The sequence below is a fragment of the Eubalaena glacialis genome, chromosome 7 (genome assembly GCF_028564815.1).
Source record: "Eubalaena glacialis isolate mEubGla1 chromosome 7, mEubGla1.1.hap2.+ XY, whole genome shotgun sequence".
Classification (NCBI taxonomy): domain Eukaryota; kingdom Metazoa; phylum Chordata; class Mammalia; order Artiodactyla; family Balaenidae; genus Eubalaena; species Eubalaena glacialis.
Genome location: NC_083722.1, coordinates 87449793 through 87477153, shown reverse-complemented (window position 1 = coordinate 87477153; position 27361 = coordinate 87449793). Strand labels below are relative to the sequence as shown.

The 27361-nt window shown below is 46.1% G+C and overlaps 2 protein-coding genes across 2 annotated transcripts in view; both read left to right on the top strand.

Annotated features, from left to right (window-relative positions):
• The window catches only part of ADAMTS9 (ADAM metallopeptidase with thrombospondin type 1 motif 9), a 221351-nt gene extending 201338 nt beyond the window's left edge, over window positions 1-20013 (top strand). The window contains exon 40 of the mRNA XM_061197111.1: window positions 18570-20013. The gene's annotated coding sequence lies outside the window, so the exon portion shown is untranslated. The remainder of the gene's footprint in view (window positions 1-18569) is intronic.
• Window positions 20014-26757: 6744 nt separating this feature from the next.
• The window catches only part of PRICKLE2 (prickle planar cell polarity protein 2), a 331524-nt gene continuing 330920 nt past the window's right edge, over window positions 26758-27361 (top strand). Inside the window, exon 1 of the mRNA XM_061195510.1 lies at window positions 26758-26834. Coding sequence (XP_061051493.1) covers window positions 26793-26834 — 42 coding nt within the window. The 5' untranslated portion in view covers window positions 26758-26792. The remainder of the gene's footprint in view (window positions 26835-27361) is intronic.

The following is a 27361-nucleotide window of genomic DNA, read 5'->3' as shown; positions in this document are numbered from 1 at the left end:
CGGGGTGGAAGGATCAGTGGTCTGACTCCTTATCCATCCCTCTTCTCACCTCTGTACGTTGGCCCGAAGGTTGGCCGTCCTTCTCCTGAGTACCCACGTCCAGCATTCCAGCAGCCCTAGTAGGTGTCGGTACACCCTCTGTGAGGCCCTGTGCTATGTGGTATCATGGAGGGAAACATCCCTGGGGCTCCCAGAACCTGCACCACCATGAAGTGCTTCACCCAGGTCTTAGCCAACCCGCTGTGGAAATGGCAGTTCCCACCCAGTGGCTGAGGGTAGGTTTTCATGCTACGTTATGACTCCACATACGAGCCAGTCCGTAACCCTCAGCCCTTAACTACCCACTCCTCTGCACTGTCTTTTGGTGAAAGCACTGCCTTCATCCTCAAGGCGGGCATCGTGGTTTCCTCTACCCCCTCCATTGTGCCTGGAGTCTGGCTGACTGTCACAGGGCACCCTTACCCTTTGGCATTCAGGTGGGGTCTGCCCTTGCAGAGCCCAGGGGAGACTGGAGGGAAGGAGCAGAGAAGGAGTGGGGGGGTTTTGTTGGCCCTTCCTTTCAAGGTCACCTTGGCCAGGTGTGCTCTCTAGACCAAGGTCTTGGCTCCTCTCAGGCTAACCCCTCTGTGCAACGCTGTCAGTTCTGCTAACAGCTCCCTCCCCTGTCCCTTCAGATCTGAGGACATGACCCCTTAGCTGCTCCCAGCCCTGGCTGATTGCACTAGCCCTTATGGTCCTTTGCGCCTGCAGCTCTTTAAATAGGCCCTTTCTAAATAAACCTTCCTCCAATTATCCTACTTTGAGTGTGTCATCTGTTTCCATTAGGTCCCTGATTGACATGTCTTCCTTTGGCATATATGTGCAGTCTGGTTTTGCTGGATTGATATTCCTGGTTGCTCTGTGAACCTCAATTTATTTCCCCCTCCAAACATTGCTTAGGTTCAAGATGTTTGCTGATTGTTCCAAAGCCTGAATTTCTCAATTCTAGTCTCTTTCAAACTAACCATCCCTCCCTCCCTCCCTCTTTCCCTCCCTCCCTTCCTTCCTTCCTAGCAGTTCTGCATATAAATACTAGAGTCAGACTGCCTTGGTGTTAAAATTCCAGCTCCTCTGCCTACTGATTATGTGACCTTACCTCTCTAGCCTCCGGTTTTCTCATCTGTAAAATGGGGATGCTGCCTGGGTTATGATGAGAATTGAAGGAGATCTTACGATGATGTCTGCAGTTGGAGGCTCCTCTCTATCTGCTGACTGTGATTATTCCTATGTCCAGGCCACTCTGTAACCTCCAGTTTCTTAACTTAGGTTTCCCAGGTCTGTCTTCATTGTCCTTCTAGCTCGTAGATGACTTCTTCCTCAGCAGTCTCCATGATCTTTAGGTGACCTCTGGATTCCTGGTCTTTAAAGAAATCCTTCATTTCCATGGACCAAGTATAGTCAAAGAACACACTGTTAACCTAATTCTTATAGTTGAGTTTGCTGATTCCTCCCAGTTTCTGGTAAAGAGTAACAAAAAGGAGCTTTGAATTATATTATTTTTAGTTTCTCCTATTAAGTACGAGATATTCAGAATGCCTCGGAGGGAGGCCTAAAGAGGCCAGGGAATCTTTTTTTTAACAATATGGACCCAGCAGGAGGGAGAATTTGATACCAGTTCTAGCAGGCTGGGAGAAAAGAAAAGTACAAAGTGCTTTACACATGAAGACTATGTAAGTATTTTGTGGTTTATGCAGTGGATTTGATCAAGGTTGTAGAGGAAGCAGTTGAGACCAATGGTTAGCTCGGAGATTTAGGAAGATCTGTGGCTATAAATTCTCCATTACATGTCTGATCCATTGACGATTTTTAAGTGTTGGTTGTATGATTTTTCACCCCTAAGCTCCTGAGAATTGTAAGAACAGGATTAGGAAGGAGGTGTGTGCCTGAAATTCACCAAGAAAGAGTGGAGGAAGCAGTTATACCCCATCCACAGATGAACGCATTTTCTTGATGCTCTGTTTATTTCATATTTTTATGTTCTCAAGAGTCTCCCAAAATAGTAAGTTGTGCGCATTTGTCTTCCCATCTAATTTTGCTTTAACAATAGTTGGAAGATCATAACCAGATGCTTTCTTTTAAAAAAAGAAATTGACATGTTGACATCAAAATTAATACTACTCTCCAGAAAGTCACTTTTTCAGTTGAGTTAGTAATTAAGTTGGCAAACCCACCTCTTAAATTCTGGGACCACACGGTGGGTGGGTGGGTGGGAGGCTGGACCCTGACCTGGCCTCAGGGAAATCAGCCAGCTAAGCTTCTTGAAGTTCCCTGGAGAAGCATGCTCTAAGCCAGGTTTCTTATTTAAGCAATTAAACTTTAATTACCCAAGTAAGAGATGAATCCATTCTCCTTTTTAAAAAACTTAATACATCATAGATGAGGCTAAAGTTCCCTTGGACCACCACTCTTTTTTTTTTTTTTTAACGTCTTTATTGGAGTATAATTGCTTTACAATGGTGTGTTCATTTCTGCTTTATAACAAAGTGAATCAGTTATACATATACATATATCCCCATATGTCTTCCCTCTTGCATCTCCCTCCCTCCCACCCTCCCTATCCCACCCCTCTAGGTGGTCACAAAGCACCGAGCTGATCTCCCTGTGCTATGCGGCTGCTTTCCACTCGTTATCTATTTTACATTTGGTAGTGTATATAAGTCCATGCCACTCTCTCACTTTGTCACAGCTTACCCTTCCCCCTCCCCGTGTCCTCAAGTCCATTCTCTAGTAGGTCTGACGTGGACCACCACTCTTAATCGTGATGCTGACCCTCTTTACTGGCGGTTCCAGGTTTGGGGGTCTATCTTTCCTGAGCTTGTACTTTGCATTTTCCTACGTACATATATACACATAGAAGGTAAGTAACATTGTTGTGTGTTTTTCTCACAGACCATTTTCTCCTTGATTACTCACAGCCAGGACTTGTGGGAGAGAAGAACTCCTTATTACAACTGAGGTTGGGAATTTGAGACCTTCTTCTCCCTGCTGCATTTCCTTTTGCAGAAACCAAAGCTTCAACTTCTATACCCTGTGCCCTTTGCCCCTTCCTACCTTATCTTTTCCTGTTTGTGGATCGTTTTGCCTTTATTTGAAATGTCAGTACTGTTTGCCATGCCTTCTGGGGGCAGCTTGCACATAGTCCAGGTAGGTAGGCAGCGAATCATGTGATCTACACCTTCCACAGCCATGATGAATCAGTTACGGTGAGCACTTGACCTTCAAGGTCATAATGTAGAGTTGGGGCTGGCCGCCATCTTGGGTCACATGCAAGATAAGTAAGTGGATGCAACAGCCTGAGGGAGACAGTGCGGTCACCTCTGTTCTTGGTTTTTGGGTTCTAATGCCTGTGTCACCAGGCTAATCTCTGTTGCCTAAACTTGGATTCCATAACCTTTTCTTTTCTTTTTTTCTTAGTTGAGTTAAATTGAGTGAGTTTCTGTTATGTGAATCCAAAAGAGTTTTTACTTCTTATTGTCTAATCAGGTAATTAAATTCTTTGAGCTTGTAGTCCCTGTGTGCCTTTCAAAGTACAGGATGCTGCTTAGTACATTGTAAGTATTCTGTAAATGGGTGTTTCTCGATAATGGAGATTTTATGGAGTGAGAATTATCTTGATCTGTCGATTCAGGTTGTACTTTGTTTCATTGGGAGAGAGAGGCCATGTGGCAGTAACAGGAATCATTCATTTGTTCATCCAAAGACATTGCTTCCAGATAACAGAAATTGAAAAGTAAGGCAAGGCCCAGTTTCTGACCTTGGGAGGCTCCCTGTCTCGCAGGCGAGATAGCCATGGACAGCAAATAAATTAAGAGTTTGATTGGTGAGTGTAGCCCAAACAAAATGTTCCCTCCCTACATCTGCTGTGATGGTCGTTCGTTTTTGCAAAATCCAGTAACTCTGGCCAACTGGGTGTAAATACCAGCACTGCCGCTAGCCCAGGCCTACCCACGGATCTGTGATTAGGACGCCATCTCCTGGTGATGGAGGAAGTGTCCCTTACCTTTACCCCCAACTAATTCTAATGTAGAATTCCTCCGTTCTGCATTATCATGGTTCACTTCAAACGAATCACTGACACTTGCTTATTCTACGCTATTAGTCATGTCTGAAGTTCAAGATTGGTTCCCATTTGTCTCTGTTGCGTGGGTAGGACACTTTACACAATGCTGGAATGTCTTTCAGTCCCCTTTCCCAGATATCACGAGTTGGAATATGTTCAAATCAAAGGATTTTCCCTTTCTCTTGTTCTCCCCTCAGACGGAGGACCAGGTGGCATCCTTGCTACCATCCCCTGCATCCCAATTCAGAAACTTACCTTGTTTCCCATGGGGAAGGTCCAAGCCTCTGTCACTGATTAATGAATTTATTGAATGAAATATTATTAATTACTGAAAGATGAATTTGTAATTTAACATATATTGCTGAGTATCCACCATGGGCCATGCCTCAGGCGAGGTCCTGGGGACAGTGCAGAATAAAGTCAACCTAGTCAGCGCCTGTCCTCTGGAGCTTGGTGTCCAGTGACGAAGACCACTGGGAATTAGCAAGTAATATGAGGGCAAATCACAAAGGGCCGATGGATCTGGAGTGTCTAAAAACACACCACAAGGTCGCACTGAAGCGAGAGTGCTGTACGAGTGAATGAGGTGCAGAAGGAGGGGAAAGCATTTGGATTCAGGGGCTAATGTGTCCAAAGGCCCCAAGCTGGGAGGCAGAGCCTAAATAACCTGGTGGCCGCACCTGGAAGGCTCAGGAAATGAGAACAACTATGCATCAAATTGTCACCTTTCAGAAAACAAATGCTCTGCTTTAACCAGAATAACCGGCTGGTGGGTGAGAAACCCACGATCAAAACAAATGCCTCAGTTGTCACTGAACTGGAAACTGTTTTATTGACGTCAAGATATTTAAAAATATGAGTGACGATTCTCAAACAGCCCCTCCTCCCTCCCCTGTCCTCTTCTCCCTCCCAGTCATCAGAACTTCACACAACCCTGAGCTTTCCAGGGGGTCTTCTCAATAAAGAAGGCCTGAAGGGTCCTGGTTTATTTTGTGAACCTTTTGCCTCCCTGTCCGGGTGGAGACGGAAATTGCAAAAATCCCAAAGAGCAAGATTTAGGGGAAAATAAGCAGAATTTTCAGTCAAGTTGGAAAACTGCTGCTGTTCGCTGAGGCTGTTTCTCTTGCCTTTGATTTGTGACTGTTTCTTCATCATCATCATCACTGTTGTAGTAGCAATTAACACTTAATAGTCAGTACCTCAGTGCCAGGCATCGTGCTAAGAAGTGCGCATGTATCATCTTATTTAATCCTAGCAAAACCCCATTAAGATGGGGACTATTAGGTTGACCAATGTGAAACTGTCAATATTCAACCATTTCTTGACCTGCAGAAATGATCATTTCGTAGGGTTGAACCAGGGCTTTGCAAAAATTGTCCATGTTTTCATAATTGGGGAATGGCTGAGCTGAGATGCGTACCGGGCTATGTGTTGTACCAAAGTGACTGTGTTCTTTGGCTTGACTTGAGAGCGGGAGGGAAGGAGAGATTAAATACCATAAAAGTTCTATATTTTTCCTCCCCTGTCCTAGTTTACTACTCTGTGTGTCTCGTGGGTTAAGAGAGGAGAGAAAAGTCAGAAGATGCTGAAGTCTGAACATATTGCAACAGTCCTTACCCTTTCCACTCTGCTGACCCGTTCCCACCCCAACTCCATCAAAAACTGGTTTTCCCCACAAAGGGAATCATTGGCACATGCTACCTCCAAGTCCAGGGAAGTGGTGACCGCAAGCACAGCCAGACCCAGGTCCCTGAACAATGCTGAGAAAAATCTGTCTCTGCACCTCTCCACTCTCCTTCCCACTATCTGTTCCAGGTCCACAGCCCACTGCCTAATATCCCCACCAGAGAGAGAGAGAGAAGGAGGAAGGAGGGACGGGGTGGGGAATGCCGCTTGCTCAGTACTTCCAATAAAATCCTAGCAAAGATTCCCATCAGCCTGGACAGGTAGTGTGCCCATGCCTGGATTAGCAGTCATCCCGGCTGTATCTTGCTGAGGGCGTGTAAAGCGTTCTTTACATGCATCATTTTAACGCTTCCTCATGACAACCCTACAGAGGTTGGGGGGAGGGTATTATTATCATCCCATTTTACAGACGGAAAGACTGAGGCACAGAAGTGCTTAGGTAAGTGGCCCAAGGTCGCCCAGCTAGTAGACTCTGGCCCCAGCATATCATGTACCTCTCTGACTCACGTCATGGACTGCACCAGTGGGGAGCTGAGGCTCAGATGCCCAGCCCTGGAGTGGGGAGCAGGGGTGCAGCGTCACCTGTGTGGGTCCAGGCCCCCCTCAGTCACCTGAACTGAGGGATGGGAGGAGATGATTCCCCAAAGGAAACCTGGGTGCTCTTAACCGGAGGAAGAGGGGCTGGGTGTGGGCAGGAAACCACAACTGCCCTCCACAGTGAGACTCTAGCAAAGTTTTTGACAGAGAGGGTATTTTTCTCTCCAGTCTGATGTTGGACCCCCATTTCAAAGAACAGTAGGCTATAAAAAGGCAAGGGAAGGAAGTATTCATTAAAAGGTCCCTGCGGGCTCTGAGGTCAGAAAGAACAAAGAAAATCTTAGTGAGGGAGGCTCGCAGCCTGGTCTAAACTTCAGGGGCTCTGGGGCAGGACAGAGGTTCAGCCCGAGGACCTTGGACAGGGATGGAACCTCTCTAACTCCATCTTCCTTGTTTGTCAAATGGCGATAAAATACCGACCTCTTTCGGGTTTCTTGACAGGATTAGATGTCCTAATACATGACAATTCCTTAGCCCTGTGCTTGGCGTGTGGCTCATTTTCAATAAGTAGTACTGTCTGTAGTTAATGTTGTTGCTAAGACTGTTTAGATATGAGCGTCCGTGTGATCCTTCCTCTTAGGCCAAGGGTCTCATTTGCTCCTCTCAAATCTTTGGTTCCTTTTTTAGAATCACAGGTTCAAGGACTTTGTCTAGTACCTACAACCCTAGAAGTCCTGGTGGTACTTTCCCAGAACTTAAGTTGTTTTTCCTTTGCGGGGGAGGGGCAGCGCGGCTGAGTCAGCAGGGCCTCCTCTGATCGGCTTCATCTGTTTCTCTCGGATGCTGGAGAAACAAGAGCCCATGGAGTCCTTTGGTCCACAGTGATCAAATGGCAGTGTCCTCTAGCGCTCCCACTGGCCTTCTGTGGGCATCTCGTGAGATGCTTCACGATCCAAGCCCAGTGGCCTCTGGCAGCCATTCTGGGCTCAGCTTCTAGAACCCGCTTGCTCTATCTTGCCTTCTCTTTGGATCCTGCCTCTCCTCTCTCTGGCTTGACACTGTAGACTTCCCAAGTGTCCTGACTGATACAGATCAGTCAGGTGTCTTTTTGTTGCAAACGACAGAAACCCAATTGAAACGGACTTAAACAATTAAAGTAAGTGAAAAGTCAGGACACAGCAGGATTCAGGGACTCCAACGATATTATCACATTTATGTCTCCAACTCTTGCCTTTGCTCTCTTTTCTGGTGGCTTCATTCAGGCAGACTTGTCCCATCAGGTGGTAAAGCGGCCACCAGGGAAGGTGGCTTACACCACGTGATTGCACGAAGGCTCCCAATTCGGCACCCTTCCTGCATGCCTACCCTCAGCCGGTGACTTTGCATCCACCCCCGATGTTGGGCGTGACCATGTAACCTCTTTTGGCCAAAAGAATATGGTTGGAAATGACAGTGTGCCGGTTTTGAGCCTCGCCCTTAAGAAGAATTGCCTGCTCTTATGCTTCTGGAATCAGCGTGAGAATATGCCGCAGGTAGCCTGCTGGTCCTGGAGGGAAAAAAGAGATTTAGAGCAGAGCTGCCCCGCTGACCACAGATGTGAGCCAGAGGCAGAAGCGTGCCAGCGAATCCACAGAGCTGTCAGTGTGACATCAGTGCTTACTGTCGTGTGCCCCTGAGCTGTGGGAGGGTCTGTGATGTAGCCTCGTGGCCATAGGTGAGGGATGCACAAGCTAGTCTCCCAACCACCGCTCCTAGAAGAGAACTTTTCCTTCCTGATGGTTCCGACAAAAATCCCAAGATTGATTTCAATTGGCCAGACTTAGGTCTCTTCCTAGAGCTGGGGTGAGGGGGAAAGAGAAGAATCTAGAACCAAGACATAATTGCTGAAAGTGAAGAAGCAGTGATCTCCCACAGGAGAATCATGCTGCTCTTACCAGAAGAAGGTAGAAAGGATGCTGAGCAGGCAGGGTGACTGACTCTCAATACCCCATCCCTGAAGAGGATGTAGAAACCTGTATCCTTGGCTCCATGTTAAGCCAGGAACCAGGCTTGTTCATGTCTACACCTATCTGTGTAGGGTGGAGCTCAACCGGAGCTAAGAACCAGCCATCAATTGGCCAGGTAGGGAGGCCCACGACACAGTGTTTGATGAGCCACCCAAATTAACATGACCTTGTCCCTAACTTCCATCCCTTTCCAGGCTGGAATGGGTAAGGTGGCTTCAGCCAACTGGCAGATTACTACTTGGCAACTCGCCCTCCTTCCCCACCGTGCAGCTCCACTTGGAGGTGAAAAGTAGTGGCCGGAATAATTGCTGGGTCCACACCTGGACCTGATTGAGAGCCGTTCTTTCTTTCCAGCCCTAGTCCTCAATTGCACCCTTGGGGCTTTCATCTCTGGTGGGGTTCGCGCCCTGCTGCCTCTCTGTCTTTGAGAGAGAAGTAAACTGAATTGGAAGCATCACATGCAATAAATATAACCCCTTTGCCCTTTTTCATGGGGTCATTCAACTTCTTGCTGAATATCATTTAAAATGAAGTTGAATTAAAAACTCAGGTGGCTATATTTTGCTTGCTTCCTCCAAATCCCACCTTCTCTCTTGACCTTTTCCCTGCTCTGTTTAGTGGCTGCTATCTTTAAGGAATGACTTTTGGCTCCAAGATATTCATGGGGAACTTTTGATGGACAGCACACCGGGAAAGGACAAATTTCTGTCTCATTCTGGCAGTATCATACCCCACAGCTTCACGACAGCCTGTGCTTTCTCCAGGGCTTCTGTCAGGTAGAAGCACTTAGAGATATAAAGAGAAAGTACCTTTTCTCTCTTCCTCAGGGGTCACCCACCACACTCCACCCCGCACCCTCCCTTAAATGCCACATCTCCCTGTGGGGCTGGGAGAGAATGCTGGGAGAAGGCCTGGGTGAGGGAAAGCAAACACTGGTCCATGTATTCGCTCCGATTTCACCATTAGGGATGAGACAATAGCTCTTGTGAGCACGAGCAGGCAGTGTTCAATGCAGCTTTCTTCCCCTCCTCAATGCAGCTTTGATCCAGCCAGGGCTACCCGGAAGGAATTTCAGTGTAACTGGGGCAGCCCAACCTGGGAACCACGTCTCATTCTGTGTAGGGGCGGCTCCTCTCATGACTTGGGAGGTTATTAGGACCGAGCTTGGACAATTCCATGAACGTGCAGCACTCGCATCCCACCAGCAGCTCCGCACACCAGGCTGATCGCATTTAGCACATAGCCTTGCTCTAGGTACGATGGCTGGTGCCAATTATTAAACTGTCGTCTGTCAGCCTCAAAGTCACCATTGTTTGGTGGCCGGAACTGTCCTTTCTCCCAGCCAGCTGGTGCCATGCTAGGTTCTGCCACTAGGGGGTGCCAGAGGGGGATTGCCAAACTGGAGGGCAGAGAAGGGACTTTCCTTCTAGTTGACATGGGCTTCCTTCTGGCAGAGCCAAATGTCTCTAGCTTTTTTCAACACTCCCAGTGCCAGCCTCTTCATCATGTCTCCACCCCATGATTTACAAAACTCTCCTACTTTTAAAACAACCTCTGGGTTTTTCAAACAATCCCGCCTCTCTGTGTACAATTTCACTCACAACAAAGAAGAGAAACATCAACAGCTGGTCCAGTAAGGGAGGGGTCTCTTCCCACGTAAAGATCCAGTTTCTTCCCCGGGGCGGCGGGGGGGATACAGCTAAGAAGATAAAAAAATGACCTTTCACCTTCGGGAACAGTAATGTAAGATTAATTTGAGGCTTTGAAACTAATGAGTTGGCTTGTCCTGGTGCAGCACCCCGTGAATAACACGGCGTTTGCAGAGCTGGCAACCCAGTGATCTCTTTCCTGGGGCTGGGGAGAAGGGAGGGATAAGAAAGAAACTCATTTTTAAAAACAAACCTCAGAGGAGAGAGATCCCCATAAAGCTGGTATTAGAGGAAGAAAAAAACCAAAAAAACAAAAAACAGGGAGAGTGTGCGAATTATGTACCTTTCATCTGCTTAGCTTTTCACTGTCGGAGAGCTGAAGGGCTCACCCAGGCAAGAGTATTGTGCGGTAGTTAAATCCATGAAGTTGGAGTGCATCCCTCGGGGTCTAGGCCTGATTTGTGGCTGTCTAGCCGTGTGATCTTGGACATGTTTTCCCACTGTGTTTCAGGGAGGTTTGGATTAGAGAACGCATGGAAAGCATGTACGTTCAGGCCAGGAATCTGGTTATTTTTGCATCTTTGATGATGATTGAGAGAGGCAGGAACAACTTGAGGGTGCTTTATCCACGCACTGGGAAGGCTGAGTTTTCTGCTCTGCCAAAAGGAAATGTCTAAGAGCAGAAGACCAAAGCAGAATCAGGCTGATGCGAATCATGGGGAAACTGGTTTCCGCACCACCCAAGAAAGAACCGTCTCACAGTCTAGCTGACCGACAGCGGGCATGGCTGACAGAGGGGAGGCAACGAGACCCCCATCCTTGGAAGTAATCAAGCAGGAGCTCATTCCACTATATTAGAGGATGGGTTGGATCATTTCTAGAGATCCTTCTCCCTGTTCACATTCCGGATCTTCTACTTGTTAAATGCGTTGCCTGGGGTCTCAGAGCCTGGGTTGCCTTATCTGTGAAGCAGGCTGATGGTGCTACTGGCCTCCCTCTTACAATCTCTCTCCCTTTTTTCTTCACGCCTTCCCTTCAACACAGTGAGGATCATGAAGGTAGACACTGTGCTAGGCTCTGGGGATACCAAAAGGAAGTAGATGGTATATAGACACTGCCTTGGAAAAACTCAAGCATATAGTGAGGGAGACAGATGAACAGAACATTATAAAGCAGTTCCACAGATGCACTGAGAGAGCTACGTATTGAGTATTCTGGAAGCACAGGGGAGGGGCATCTAACTCAGCCAGGATGAGGTGGAGAAGGGGCATCAGAGAATGTTTCCTGGAGGAGATGCTGTAGGAATTGGATGCTGGGAGTGTTTGCTTTGGAAGCAGAGTAAACACTATGATCAAGGCCCCGGGGTCAGAAACAGTGTGACGTACAGGGAACTGTACCAAAGGCAGTGCCGGTGGGATACAAAACATCAGGTGAGTGTGATGGGAGACGAGATGAAGAGAGAGGGACTAGATGACGGATGCCCTTGTCTTCATGCTAAGGAATGTGAACTTGGATCGTGTAAATGATGAATTGTCAGTGCCTGGTTTAAATCGGCGTGTTCAGGTTTCTGTTTTAGAGAGACCTCCTGGGAGCGTATGTGGAAGAGAAATTAGGAATCAACAAAGTTGGACCATCAGTTGGCCGACTTTTGAACCCTGGAAGTCATCTAAGCCAGAAGTGGCAATGCCATGAACCAGGCCTCTCATGGAGTTGCAACAAGGATGCCATGGTGGGATGCCCAGGGAAGCTCCTAGTAAAACATGAACTGCTTCCCAAATGTACAAGATCCTTATAACTATGATCTCTCTATAAAACTTTGGTTTGGGCGGGCCATCATATAAACTGAGTCCACTCATCACTTACCACGCAGTGGCAATAAAAGCCGTACATGTCATCCAAACCAGTATAAATGGTACTTGTGCTAAACAAGAGCCTTTAAAAAGGTAATGAAACCACTGGCTTGAGAAATAATTTTGCAGATACTTCTGGGATACAAAGTGTTCCATTCCAAGACTGAGTATTGGTGCTGCTGGGAAGGACAGGGGAGAAAAGCACAAGATTAGATTTCACACAGACAAACTAAGAGGGCAGACGATGGTCTTTGAATGAAACTTCTGATGGATTTGGCACTGGAGGCACGAGAGGGCACTGGAGGTGGGCCCAGATGTCTCAGATTTGCTGAACTGTTTTTGCAGACAGTTGGACATTTACCAGGATATTTTGGATCTTGCAGACGTGCCCTGGAATGCCTCTTCTCAGGGAAGGCGAGAGGAGTCCCTCTTAGGCAAGTGTGGTGTCTGCTTCTCGTGCTGTTTATGGCAGAGCTGAAAACTGTCTTCGAAATTAACGATAGATGTGCATAAATCTTCTTCAGTTACCTAGCAACTAATACAAGACAGCGCCGAGGTTCACAGGGCTGGGAGGAGGCGAACCTGTTTTAGGAATACCTGGGAGCATCTTGGTGATACTTGGGGATTGCTGGGAGGGAAAGAAAGAAACATGACTAATTAAATGTTTGCATTTCTTTCTTTCTCTTTTATTTCTCATAAAAATAGAATCAGATAACAAAAACCTTTCCTAAATCCCTGAGGTTTCTAGCAAAGTGAGGGTTTACAAAGACTAGATAATTTGTGAGCCCTCTTCCAAAGCTAAATTTCTGGCTGTAAACTAGCTGTGTGACCTCATGTATAAAATAATAGATCTGATTAGGGAAATTGTAAAGTTTCACTCATATTTCCAGGATGTATGGGGTGATAGGGTTTTTAGATTTCAGTTTTGTTGAATCAAAGATATGTGTCCTGAGTCAAAGTGGAGTTTTTAAAAGGAAGAGGTGTTGAAATAATGAAGTCATGAGGTATGTGACTTAACACACACACACATGTTCTCTGTGTGTATGTATATATATATGTGTGTATTTTATTTATAAAAATTAGTCTATACATTAAGCCTTGGGTTACAAATTCAATACTACAGGGCCTGGCAGGTGACACTGATGAGTTCTGTGCCCAGGGACCATAGTGAGCCAGACATCTGGGCAGTTGCTAGGTGGCCCCGGCTGAACACGACCATAAGAGAATAGGACCCGGCACTGCCAGATCTTTTGATTCTTCAAAAAAGGCAGAACTCCAGAATCCATGTAGCACCTCCTATTTTTAAAATATTGACAACCAATTTGAAGTTTTAAAAAGCATTGTGTGGGCTAAACAAAGCAAGTCTGCCTTAAAGCAAAAAGCTCTGAGCGCTTAGTTTTCTTTTTAAAAATTGTATGGTTGCTCATGACCCACTTTATGTGATGCGATGGAGATGAGCTCGCCCAGGCCACGGGCTAATAGTGTTCATCCAGTGCTCCTACATCCTGTGCTAGGTGATTTTCACATTTGTCATCCTCAGTGTCTGCCCAGAGGTGGGTGTTAACTTATCACAGGAGTTAGGATCTTTATTTTCAATATAAGGATGCTGAGAGCCACATACGTCAAGGTTATACTGGAGGTCACTTAGCTCCTGAGTCCTGTGTCTCCAAATCAGTCTCATTTCTCTGACTCTACAGCTGCCTGCTCTTAAGGGGTTGACTCCCCTGGAATAAAAGGGGGGTGTTTGTTATTTTTATAAGGAAAAAATCGTTTTCACAGAATTTCTCTTAAGAAGAGTTAGGGAGCTGTATTTGTTTGCTGGAGCTGCCATAACAAAGCACCACAAACTGGGTGGCTTAAACATCAGAAATTCATTCTCTCACGATTCTGGAGGCTGGAAGTCTGAGATCAAGGTGTCAGCAAGATTGGTTTCTTCTGAAGTGTCTCTCCTGGCATGTGATGACTGACTGTCTTCTCCCTGTGTCTTCCCATGATGTTCCCTCTGTGTGTCTGTGTACTAATCTCCTCTTCTTAAAAGGACACAGTCATATTGGATTAAAGCCCACCCATGAGACCTCATTTTATCTTTTTTTTTTAATTTTTATGTAATTTTTGAAGGTTACTTTCCATTTACAGTTATTACAAATTTTGGCTCTCTTCCCCTTGTTGTGCCTATCCTTGAGCCTATCTTACACCCAGTAGTTCGTATCTCCCACTCCTCCACCCTTATACTGCCCCTCCCTGCCCCCCACTGGTAACTGCTAGCTTGTTCTCTATATCTGTGAGTCGGCTTCTTTTATGTTATATTCACTAGTTTGTTGTATTTTTTAGATTCCACATATACGTGATATCATACAGTATTTATCTTACTCTGTCCGACTTATTTCACTTAGCATAATACCCTCCATGTTGCTGCAAATGGAAAAATTTCATTTTTTTTTTTACGGCTGAGCAGTATTCCATTGTGTGTGTGTGTATGTATATGTGTGTGTGTGTATATGTGTATATATATATATATATACACCTCATCTTCTTTATCCATTCATCTGTTGATGGAAACTTAGGTTGTTTCCATGTCGTGGCTCTTGTAAATAATGCTGCTATGAACGTTGGGGTGTGTATCTTTTTGAATTAGTGTTTTTGGAATATATAACCAGAGTAGAATTGCTGCATCATATGGTAGTTCTATTTTCAGTTTTTTTTAGAAACCTCCATACTGTTTTCCACAGTGGCTGCACCAATTTACATTCCCACCAGCAGTGTACAAGTGTTCCCTTTTCTCCACATCCTCAGCAGCATTTGTTATTTGTGTTCTTTTTGATGGTGGCCATTCTGACAGCGGTGAGGTGATATATCATTGTGGTTTTGATTTGCATTTCCCTGATGACTAGCGAAGTTGAGCATCTTTTCATGTGCCTGTTGGCCATCTGCATTTCCTCTTTGGAAAAATGTCTATTCAGTTCTTCTGCCCATTTTTTAATCTGGTTGTTTGTTTCTTTGATGCTGAGTTGTATGACCTGTTTATATATGTTAGATATTAATCCCTTATCTGACCTCATCTTATCTTAATGACATCTTTAAAGATCCGATCTCCAAATACAGTCACCTTCTGAGGTGCGGGGGGTTAGAGCTTCAATCTATGGATTTTCAGGAGCCACAGTTCAGCCCCAAACAGAAGCCACCCACTTTTTTTCCCTCTTATGTCCCTGTAGTAGTAGTATTATTGGAGAAACTGAGAGAGGTTTTCTAAGTCCGGGAGCCAGAGTGTCAAACAGGGCATTGGCGAACCTGAGGGGATCTGCTTGTCTGGCCCAGCATCCCACCAGCTCCCCAGGAGGAGGGAGGTGTGTTTGCACACTTGAACCAGTCAACCCTTTCCCAAAGCATTGCTTCAGTGTTTTAGGATAAATAAAACAACGTTGAGCAATGTCACTCTTTTACTTGGCATCACTTCTTACATCTGTGTGTCTTGATTTAAAATAACATTAATGTGGACAGGTAGCATTATTTATCACATCAAAATTGGAAACAACCTCAGTGGCCAGCAGCAGGATTTAACAGGATTCTCTGTAGCCTTTGGAAACTTGGCTATGGAACAATATTTGCAATGTGAGAAAATGCTCAGGATAGATGAAGTGGAAAAAAGCATGTTAAAGAAATATGTACAGTTTGATTCCAACTTTTTGAAAACAATTTATCACATGTACATATATATTCATATATATGTATATGCATCTGTGTTCATTTGGAAACATATGCTCTAAGATGTTTAAAATATCTCTTGGTCATGGAATTGAGATTCCATGGAATTGAGACTATTTGAGATTTTTTCTTCTGTTTTTCTAAATGTTTTATGTTTTCTGCAATAAGTATATATATTATTTTTGCAATTAGGAGAAAATCCTTAAAAACCCAAACCTTGATATACACACTCAGTTTACAGAAAAATTCTTCTAACTTAGCCTTTGCCATAAGGAGCTCTCTTACAGCTTTTCATGTGGGACTGTGTTTATAAAAATTTCATTTACTTGCCATTTTCCAGATACAACTCTCAGCCATGATTACCTGGACTTCTAGAAGAATTTTTGTGCCAGGCCTGAGAATCTCTTTTCTCTTTTTTGTCCATCTTTCTTTTCCCATGAAAGGGGTTTTTGGAGTGAATTCAGCGAAAGGATGGTGCCCCCCAGACCTGGATAAAGGGTATGAAAATAAATACATAGACTAAAGTAACATCCAAGCAGATCTAAAAAGAAGTAGGATGTAACTTCTTAGTGACTTTGTGCCTTCTAGTTCTCTGTATTTATTTGAGAGATCCTTTGGACACACTTCCTTTTTAATAGAATGTGCTTTGATTGGCTAAATAATCTCTAGAATATACATTGTATACTTTTATGAAGGAGAGGTTTGCGGAGGCTGATGCTGTCATGTCAAACTTGGAAGAGGCAGTAGTGGTCACCTTGACCAACTCTTGACATCATTGGTTCCCAGACCTCTGAATCCCCTAGAGAAACTTTATAAAAAGTTAGGGTCCCATACCATTAAAGAAAAAGAAGGGGCCTGGGCCTATGGATTGTGAAAGCTCTGGTTCTTTTGATATTTGATCAGGTTGGAGAACCCTTTTTCCCCATGACTCATGAATTTCTCCCTTCAACCTCACAATAGATGGTTACATGAACACTTCTGGAGAAAGAGAATTTTCCACCTCATAAGCTATTCCATTCCACTCTTGGACAGCTATGCCTGTTATAATTCCCTTTTGCATATAACTTGGATAATTCCAACCATTTCAGAGGTTAAAAAAAAAAAAAAAGTGGAGTCACTTTGCATGTGTAACCAAATAAAAATTCCATGGTCCCACATGGCCCAATCTCTGCATAGGGCCACATCTTCAAGAGCAAAAATAATAATAATGATAATTTAGGGCTTCACCTGCAACTCCCAAAGAATGTTGTCAGGGGTACAATTCATGATCCATGGTAACATTTCTCAAAATCCTTTTCCCTTTCCTTCTTGATTCTCTTATACTCCTCAGTTATACCAGAACTCTCATTCACTGTCCCAACCCTAAATCTCCCCAAGATCAGCCTACATGCCTCTGCAGGCTATTTTCTTTTTCCATTCTCAGCAATTCAGTACATAGATTGATTTTTATCCCTCTGGATGCTCTTCTTGTCTCTCTGGTTTGTCCACTACCCAGACTTTCCACAACAAAGGCGAGCCCAGGAAATGTCTAACAAAAATCTTTCCTCCTTTCTTCCATTCCACCTGGGCCTATTTCTCTGTACCCAGTTCCATGATATTGCTTTTTTTGTTCAAGCCAGGAGCTGGAGAAAGGCAAAGATAACATCAAAGATAAAATTCTCTTTATCACTTGTGATGGGGGAGGGCTAAAGTTGGGCACCGTGGCACATTAATAAGCCATGTGTTCATCACAGTAGTGATTTTCTTCATCTGCCATGGCAAGACCTTGGACCCCTACATAGCTTACATAGCTCCTCCTCATTCTTCTAGCCTCCTCCCCCCAGGCATCATAGGTATTCATAAATAAATCCCCACCGACTACCAACTGATGTCTATAAATTTGTTTTTCCGTCTCTGGATGTAATTCCTCCTCTTTAGTATTGTCTGTAGCTAAGTTCTTCCCTGATTAGCATGTTGGGGGATAGTAAACAATAATACTCTGCACCCCAATGACTTACAGTGAAGTATACGCCATGAATTTAGAATCTCAGCTTCTGCATCAGCCAAACCTGGCTTTTGATCCCAGTTCTGTCCTTTACCTGCTGTGTGATACTGGGCAAGTCACTTCATCTCTGTGCCTCAGCTTTCTCATCTGTAAAATGGGGCCATCACAAAATCTAACTTAAAGGGTTGTGAGAATTAAATGAACTTCAGCTAACTCATGTAAAGTGCTTAGCACAGCAGAGAGCTGGTTCTAGGCATGCATCACTATTTCCATTTTTCTTTTAACCATCCTTTTAGGAGGGGATGGACAGAAGAAAGGGTTATTTTGCTAGAAAGTGAAGAGGACCTGGTGAAAGACTCAGGGCAGAGGTCAGCAAACTAAGTTTGAAGGCCAAATTTGACCTACCACCTTTTTTAAAAAAAACATTAAAGCTTTAGTAAAACTCAGTCACATTCATTCATCTCTGACTGCTTTTGCACTGCAATTATAGAATTGAGTTGTTGTGATAGGGACTGCATGACCTGCAGAGCCCAAAATATTTGCTGTCTGGCTCTTTACAGAATACATTTGCCAACCCCAATTCAGAGTAAAAAAAACAGTGTCTTTTCCACATGGTCTGCCATTGAAGACATGCATGTCATGAGGCCTTCTCTATCAGGTGAAGTGGCTGACTGTTGTCAAAGATTTCCTGTACCTAAGAGTCAACCCTCACCGACATCTTAATTTTCCATGTCTTTCACCAAGAATTAACATCTACAGCAATTGAGAATAAGGCAATGTTCCTTCGAAGCTTGGCTAATTCTACTAGAAACACAAGGAATGGAGTATTGCACATCTGAGAAGGCTACCAGGACCAGGATGCCCAAGGCCTCACCCATGTCTATGATTCTGTGCTTCTTCCTGGGCTGCTTGTCACTTCCCAGTGCCCCTGCCATAAGGTGGGCCCGGTCTTGTGTTTTTACAGGTGGAATTGAGGGGAAATAGGTCTGTGATTCCCACACCTGATTCGAATCCTCCTCTCTGACCCTCCATCCTCTCTCCTCTTCCTTCCTGCAGGCCAGATGCAGACAATCCAGTGAAGGACCCTGAAGTTTAGAGCAAGCTGTCCAATAGAACTTTCTGGAACGATGGAAGTCTTCTATTCTGCACCAGTACAGTAGCTTCTAGTCTTTCCTGGCTATCGAGAACTGGGAATGTGGCTAGTGCAACTGAGGAAGTGAATTTTTACTTTTCATTTAAATAGCACATACGACTAGTGACTTGCTGTATTGGACAGTGTACTTCTGGAAGATGGCAGATGCAGATGTTTGGAGAAGCCTAGGCCTGCATGTCTGGGTGGAGCCGAGCATAGCCCCTCCCCCACCCCTGCCCCCACCCCTTCCCCTGGCCTCGGACTGTGATGTGAGCAAGAAATTAACAGCTCTTTGGATTGGCGTGTGAGAGTGACTGTTTGACCAGCTGGGCCGCCATGACTAATACAGACACATGTCTTGGCAGCCACCTTTATGAAGAAAGGACAATTCAGTCTACTCATTCATTTTACAAGCTCAAGGAATGCCGGGGGCCTCTGCTGAGATCTAGTTTTCAACCTAGTCTGTGGCATTGATTATCCTGCTTAAAAGATGAAAGCGGTGGCTTTGTGGGCCAGAGAGTAAGTAGTTTTACTTAGCGGCTTGGCCATACTGACCCCAGCTATAAGCTAAGTAGGAAGGTTCGGTTCTGTTCAAAACTAAGTTCCAATCGTTTTTTACAACTGCTTTAAACTGTACATGTCCTATTCACGACAGAGAAAGGGCCATCTGGTTTGATGATTTTTTGGCTTGAAGAAGAGAAAACGAAAGACAAGTATAAGCTTTAATACTCAAGAGATCCGATTCTCTGCTGGAGAGGAAATGAACTCCATATCCAGGAGAATTCCACCAGGAAGGGGCCAAACAGACCGTGCTCTCTGGAGGATTCTCAGCAGTGCCGTGAACACCATTCTAACACTCCTTTCGGTCATTTCCAAGGTGAGACAGTGACACACCGCTGGAAGTAGGACAGCTGATCTCACCTTCTCTGGTATCATCAGAGAGAGGATCTAGGAAGCTTCCGTGCAAAGCCAGAAGGGCTAGGATGGCAGGAGCCATCTCATCTGCTCTGTGTGCCTGCCCGTTTCTGGGAGAAGCACCTTGACACCTGTTTTACTGTAAAGAGAACCAACTTTGGAATCAAACAGACCTCTACCAAAATCTCAAGTCTGTCACTTACTAACTTGGACAAATCATGTCACTTCTCTGAACATTGTTTTCTTTCATTTAGGGGTAATAATAAACTGACGTCACAGAGCTGCCGCAAGGATAAAATGAACCGGTGTCTATGGCAGCATTTAGGACAGGGCTTCATACAGAATCAGTGTCTTGGGGAACTGAAGGTTTGGAGCGTAGAATTCCAATCCTGGTGCATCAAGGAAGGCCTTCAGGGTGGTCCTGTGGATGAGGATGTGGGCTTATGTGTTAATTAAAACACTGCTTCTCAAACTCCAATGTGTACTCATACCACTTGGGGAATTTTGTTTAAATGCAGATTCTGATTTAGCAGGATTATGTAATTTAAGTGAGCTTCCAGGTAGTAATTTCAAGGCTGCTGGTTGCTGACATCACCTTTGAAGAACAAGGAATCAGAGGTGTGGACCTAACCTGTGTTTCCCTCCTCTTTCACCCACGTAGAAGAGATGTACTGTCTACTTTGAGTAGGGAGGTGGGGGGGAGTGGAGGATAAGGACGATGCAGAGTCGGCAGACGGAAGGGGAATCTACGCAGATGAGGTAAGAAATCATGGAAAAAGAGATGGATTTGAGGTTTTAAACCCTGACTGGACTTTAAACTCACCTGGAGAGCTTTAAAACTCCATTTTTAAGTCTCACCCCAGGAATACGTATTTAATTGACTGGGATGGGGCCAGACGTGACATATTAAAGCAGATAACCCCTCAGGCTATTCCTGTGTGCAGCCAGCGTTGAGAACTGCTGGCCTAGACAAAAGAGGCAACTTTCCCAGCTGGAAAGAATCAGGAAAGTGGCTTATCAAGATAGTAGATCAGGTTTGGTTTTAGGGGAAAAATGCCTCATGAAAATGGCAGGTAAGAGCAAGCCAATTGGTTGATACCTTGAAAAATCTGATCCATTTGATGGGTCAAGAACACTCGATCTCTGGGTCTCTGAAATGATAACTTAGCTCTGGGCCTTTGAAGAAATTTGTTTTCCTGTTGAGAAGCCAACGGTAAATGGGAGATGTGAAATCTATGCCACTTTTTTCTGGAATCGGACACTTTTTCTTTCATGAACATTGTGGATTTGATTGTCCTCTGTGTTCACAGAGGCTAATTCTCATTGGAGCACAGGAGCCACCTTGGCTGGTAGCCTTACCCAGGCCTCAATCCAGTGGGTCTCCATCAGGGTGCCTTGAGCCCAGCACATGTGCTCCAGTGCACTCTGACCCATGAACATAATCAGTGCTGCTGTGATTGAGTTTTGACTCTTGAAGCCCAGGTTTAGGCTGCCTTCTTGTCACCAGAAGTTAGCTCAGAGTTGGCTCTTTGCCAGCCTTGACACAAAGCTCAGCCCCCTTCCGGGATCTAAGCATGCCAAGTATCTGCGAATATTGTGGTTTTATGGAAGATTCCTTATGTCTTGGGGTGGGAACCACATCAGACACCGTACAGCATTTCACTTGAACAATCCCCGTTAGGTATATCTCTCCCACTGAAAGCCTGCACACACAGCCAATAAGGAGACACTCCTCCATCACAAACCCCTAGCCCCCTCCCAATCTTTTACTCCTCTGGAGCAGAGTTTGGCTCTGTCCTATCTGCTCCACGCCTGGCTGCCTTTACCCAAGCATAGCAAACACGAGGCCCTCCAGACACCCAGACCCGCCTTCTTTAGGTATATGGTATCACCTGTTACCTGGATGTTGAGCAGTTTATTCCGAGGGGTGCAGAGCTGGGCACAGCTTCTGGAAGGAAGAAGAAAGCATAGCAGGTGCAAATCACAGCCAAAGAAACTGCCTGTGAGAAACCTTTGCCTAAAGATTCCCAGGGTCAATGGTTCTGCTTCGCGACTGCGCGTAGGAATCACAGGGTGAGTTCGTAAAATGCTGATGCCTGGGCCACACCCCTGGAGATTCTGATTTAATTGGCCTGGGGTGTGGCCTGGGAGTTGGGATTCTTAAGGGTTCCCCAGGTCATTCCTAGCGTTCAGCCAAGTTTGAGACACACAGTTCCATCCAAGCTGGTTAGTGCTAAAGAGGAAGTAAAAAAGACAGCTGCAGTCCTTACCTTATTGGAGCAATTGCTTTGTCCTGATTGCTGACCCATTTAGTCTTGTCTTGAGTGTTTTAATTCCTTCAAGTGAGCCCTCCAAGAGTCTACCATCAGAAAGTATAAGCCTACAAAGGTTGAGAACCACTGAGTAATCCTGTGTCTTGGTGAGACAAAGAGGCCATTAAATAGGAGGGTAGGGGCTGGAGTTAGAATTTATTTCTGAGTTAGGATTGAGGAGAAATACCAGCTCCTTGTGTCAAACCAGTATCCTCATTTGCAGGATGCTTCTCAAGCACAGACTACGGCAGCAGGGGAAATGGGTACCAGGAAGCTCCCTTCGCTCTCCTTTTCATGGTTCCTATTCATGTGACAGAAGGCGCTGCAGGAAAATGATACAACAACGACTTGAGAGCTGGAAGGAAAAGGGCAGCCTTGAGAGGTGAGCAGGGGGTGCAGAGAGGCTGGGGAAGAAGCAGAAACAAAGGTAGTCAAGGGGGAAGGATGTCCACTCACCTTCCTCAGTACATGCTGGTTCTTCGAGTGCACCTCCGGTAAATTAAAAGGTGTTGGGACTTCCCTGGTGGCGCAGTGGTTGAGAATCTGCCTGCCAATGCAGGGGACACGGGTTCGAGCCCTGGTCCGGGAAGATCCCACATGCCGCGGAGCAACTGGGCCTGTGAGCCACAACTGCTGAGCCTGCACGTCTGGAGCCTGTGCTCCGCAACAAGAGAGGCCGTGACAGTGAGAGACCCGCGCACCGCAATGAAGAGCGGCCTCCACTCGCCGCAACTAGAGAAAGCCCTCGCACAGAAACGAAGACCCAACACAGCCAAAAATAAAATAAATAAATAAATAAAATAAAAAAATTAAAAAAAAAAGAATATATTTATAAATGTAAGATGATTTAATGCCCTGTGAAATATTTAGCCTGTCAACACTGTCTTTTTATTCCCGTTTTCTTCTGATTTAATTTTTCCTTTTTAAAAATTTTTTTAATTTTATTTATTTATTTTTTTGGCTGCATTGGGTCTTCGTTGCTGTGCGCGGGCTTTCTCTAGTTGCGGCACGCGGGGGCTACTCTTCATTGCGGTGCGCAGGCTTCTCATTGCAGTGGCTTCTCTGGTTGCGGAGCGTAGGCTCTAGGCATGCAGGCTTCAGTAGTTGCAGCATGCAGGCTCAGTAGTTGCAGCATGAAGGCCCTAGAGCTCTCAGGCTCAGTAGTTGTGGTGTGCGGGCTCAGCAGTTGTGGCTCACAGGCTCTAGACCACAGGCTTAGTAGTTGTGGCACACGGGCTTAGTTGCTTTGCAGTATGTGGGATCTTCCCGGACCAGGGCTTGAACCCGTGTCCCCTGCATTGGCAGGTGGATTCTTACCCATTGCGCCACCAGGGAAGTCCTGATTTAATTTTTTCTGATTGTGTATGTCAGTTTCATGCTCATACAAGAAAATTTGTAGACCACAGAAGCATGTGCATTGGGAAGAAAGAAAAAAGTCTCCTATAATCCCACTACCGAGAGAGAATCGTCTCTCTAGTTACCTCCATCCACTCCCTCACCACACGTGACTTTACACAGTCTTTTTCAAAATACTATTTGTAGACTTCTGATTAGGAGGATGCTTTGATGGAGCGTCTAAGTGTTGGCTGTCGTTCAGGGAGATTTTAGCCCTGTTGCAATACTCAGAATTGTTTCTAGTAAGTACCTGATAGAAATATGCACCTGGGTGAGGCCGTGCTGAGATGTTGTGTTCTTCTTCCCTATCTTAGAAAGTACTGTGTGGATAGATCCCTAAGGTTTGCTGCAGCTATGTAGGAACAGGGCATCGGAGGCTTCACCTGGCTTAACAGTCACAGACCTAGATAAGAAAAAAATGTAAAGGCCAAAATACAGAAGACAAGCGCATATAGGCCAAGGGGAGGGGAGATAAACAGCTCCTTGCTACACCTGATCCAGATTTGATGTTAGAATATTTCAGGCAACAAGGGCACAATTCTCTATCTAGATAAATAAGTTTACATTTCTGACTATAAAATAAATATATATTATAGGAAATACATTTAAAAGGCAAAAAGAAAAACTTATTTCACCGTCAATCCATTTTAAGGTTTTTATGTGTTTCTTTCCATTTTCTCGACGCATGCGTTTTAAGACTAGTTAAAGCCCACAGCTTATACTGGTTTTGTTTTTCCGCTTCATGTTATAGCAGAAGCATCTGCCCATGTCAATAGCTGTGGATGAGGATTTCTTCAAGTTCCATTAGTAGTTGTATTGCCTTGAGAGATGAGGAAGAAACATACATCAAAGATGTCTGTGAGGGGCAGATGCAGTGATAAAGCAAAATAAAATGGTCTACTGTTCCCCTATAGCTGACAGTGAGAATACATTTTCCTTCCTGGGTTACTAAGCTTTATCTTCCTAAGCAAGATAAAGTGGTTGTTGAATAGATAGGTAAGATTCTGCCGCTCATAAGTGAGCCTCAGGTGTAAATAAGTTCAGGGAAAACTGGCTCCTGCTCTGAAGTGATGGACCCAGGGGCACTCGTCCCCGAGGAGATGCTTTTATGGCAGGTGGTAGGGGACACACTCTTGGCGCCCCCTTTGTGAGGTGGGATTGGGACTTGTGCATGTGGCTTGTTCAGACAAACATGTGGAGACCACTTATATCTTGTCTCCTCTTTGATCAAGTGACAAAAGTTAAGGTCTAGAAACACTCAAACCATGTTCCCCAGGGCATTACTACTGTTGCCTCTTTTACCACCCACATCTACCCAGGAGCAAGATGTGGGCAGGGTTACTGCCACTGGCCCTTGTGTTTCCTTCCAGGGAATTTGAAAAAGGTGCTGCTTCATCTGTATGGAGATCATTCCCTCCATCTGTTAGCAACTTGTAATGCACCGGTTTTGTTACTGACCTTTGCTAAACATCTTTATAATTAAAATACAAATAGGCAATAACTGCATTGTGAACACTGCCCTCCCAACCTGTTCCTGCCAGTTACAAGGCCATGTGCAGTGTGGTGCAGAGCTGGCTGTGTGGTAGCCCTGCTGAGAAGACCAGGTGAGCATCCTGGGCTGGTACTGATTATGACTGGGGTTTGAATTGCTAACACTCCCTGCCCCCCAGCCCTGCCAAAGCTACTGCCTTCTATTTAGTCATTGAACAAACGTGGAGCGTTTGCAATGAGCCAGACCCTGTGCTAGGCCTAGGCAAATGAAGAAATGAATGGGCCATGGCGTTTACCGCCTGCAAGCATACCCTCCACTGGTGATGGCGGGCGGTGGGTAAATGGAAAAATGCAATATAGGGGAATCTACCCTTTAGGTGACTGAGTTTTGGGGCATTTTTCCCAGGGCTAGGATTAGGGTGAGGTGAGTTAGGCAGAGATGTGTACGTGTAGGATAGGATCTTATCTTTAAAACGATATTCTGTTCATCATGGACTTTTTTTGCGTTCATTTTGATTCTTTAATTTATTGCCTAAAAATCTTGATTACTGAGTTTGTGGGCACCCCTGTAAATTTTGCTCCTGAGGCCAAGACCTCACTCCCTTCACCAAAGTTGAACTCAAACCAAACCTTGCCCTTGGGGCACTGAAGGTCATCAACTAATACATACTCACACTGGGGGAGGGGGGGCGGTATCGAAGCTGTGTCATCCTCTTGTTTTGGATTTGGGGTATAGGTAGACTGGCCTTGCCACTAATTTGCTGCATTACCCCAGGCAAGCTGCTTTTCTTCACTCAAGTTCAGTGTCTCATCTGGAAAAACATTAAACTGGGAGAATTATCTTTTTGACACAGACAAGAATGTCTTCTTTTGACAAATAAGTAAACAAGATCATTTCAATGTATGCTACATGCCATATGAGGGAGTGCATGTGTGAGAGATGTTACAATAGGGGATCAGGAAAGTTCTCTCAGGGGAGGTGGTATGTGAGCTGAAACATCAACGTTAAGTGGACACCATGACTTGCAATTTTTTTTTTTTGACAGCTGATTTTAATGAGCCCTTAGTTTGTGCCTGTTATAACATGTATAACAACTATTAGGTGTCCCAACTCATCTTTCTCAACAATGCTGTGAGGTTAGGACTCTTGTTATATCTTTTAAAACTGGTATTGATAAGGAGGCAGAAGCAAAAAGAAGTCAGTTAATTTGGGAAGATCACTAGCTAGCAAGTGGTGGAAAAAGAATGGGCACGTGGTCACGGGGGATTCAAAGCTTGCCGTCAGTGATTACTTAATGAGCATCTCCTGCAGAAGTAGATACAGGGCCATTTTTCATCCTCCTTCTCCTCATTTACCAACACTTAGGAAATACTAAATAGATTCCACGCATGGTGCAGACTTTTAAAAGAGTCCAGTTTGGTGGTGATGGGACTTCGGTATCTTGATGGTGCTGCTGGTTACAGGTCTGTATGAATTAGTAAACACTGGCAGAACTGTGCACTAAAATGGGTGATTTTTACTGTAGGTGAATTATATTTTAATTAAAAAAAAAAATCTCCACGCCCAACCCTCCACCTCCACCCCCTATCCCAGCTACAGCAGCAAGGGCCTTGAAGTGGTCCCTGCCCCTAACTTCCGCGGCGAGGGTGAGGGAAGAGACTTCGGGGGCGGGCCCAGGTGAGGGGAGGGAGTAAGCCCCGGTGGGCCGGCCGGGAAGCAGGGAAAGGGAGAAACTAGGCACAGCTGGGCGCCCCCCGGGGAGGGACGGGAAGGGCCCGTGGACCGCGGGGCGAGCCCGGGGAGGGCGGGGGGATGCCGGGAGAGAGGGAGGGACCTGCGGGCGGGAGGGCGAGAGGCACAGGCGAGGGAGGAGGGGGAGGCGTGTGCTCCGGAGCCAGCCTGGGGCTGCGAGGCGGAGACAGACCACCGGCCGCCGAAGGTGCCCGCCGAAGGTGTCCGCCCAGGCGACCCGCCCTCGCGGCCGTGGTGCGGACGGACCGACGGACGGCGCTGCTTGCAGGAGGCGCCCGGCCATGTTCAGCCGGAGCTCCCGGAAAAGACTCTCCAGCCGCTCGGTGAGTGTGCCCCGCCCGAGCGGGGCCAATCCCCCGGTACCCCGGCCCTCCGCGAGCGCCCCTGCCCAGACTCCTTCCGCCCGGCGGCCGCGCACCTGTGGCCCCAGGTAAGCCGGCCCCGCGGGCGGGGGTGTGGCCCGGGCGCGCGGGAGCGCTCGTAGGGGCAGAAGGGGTTAAGTCCGGGTCCCGAGTCCCGGGGAGAGCCAGACCGGGAACCGTGACCCTGAATGTCGCGGTCCGGGGGCGTCCCGGGAAGCCCCCTCCTTTGCCCCTTCCCCTAAGGCAGGTCGCATTCCCAGCACCCAAGCTCCAGCTTCCAGCTTCTTGGAGCTCTGGCCGCGGACTTGACTTTGGGGCTGTTTTTGGGGGTGTCCTGTGCTGCCCCCTTCCCGGAAGCCCCAGCCTGGTCCAAGGCGAGCGCGCGATGGTCGCTTCTTAGGGACTCCGGGGAGCAGAAAGGTCTTGCTTTTGTTTCTTAGAAACCCGTGACCAAGGTGTCTGGGGGAGACAAAGCCCCAGCCAGGGCC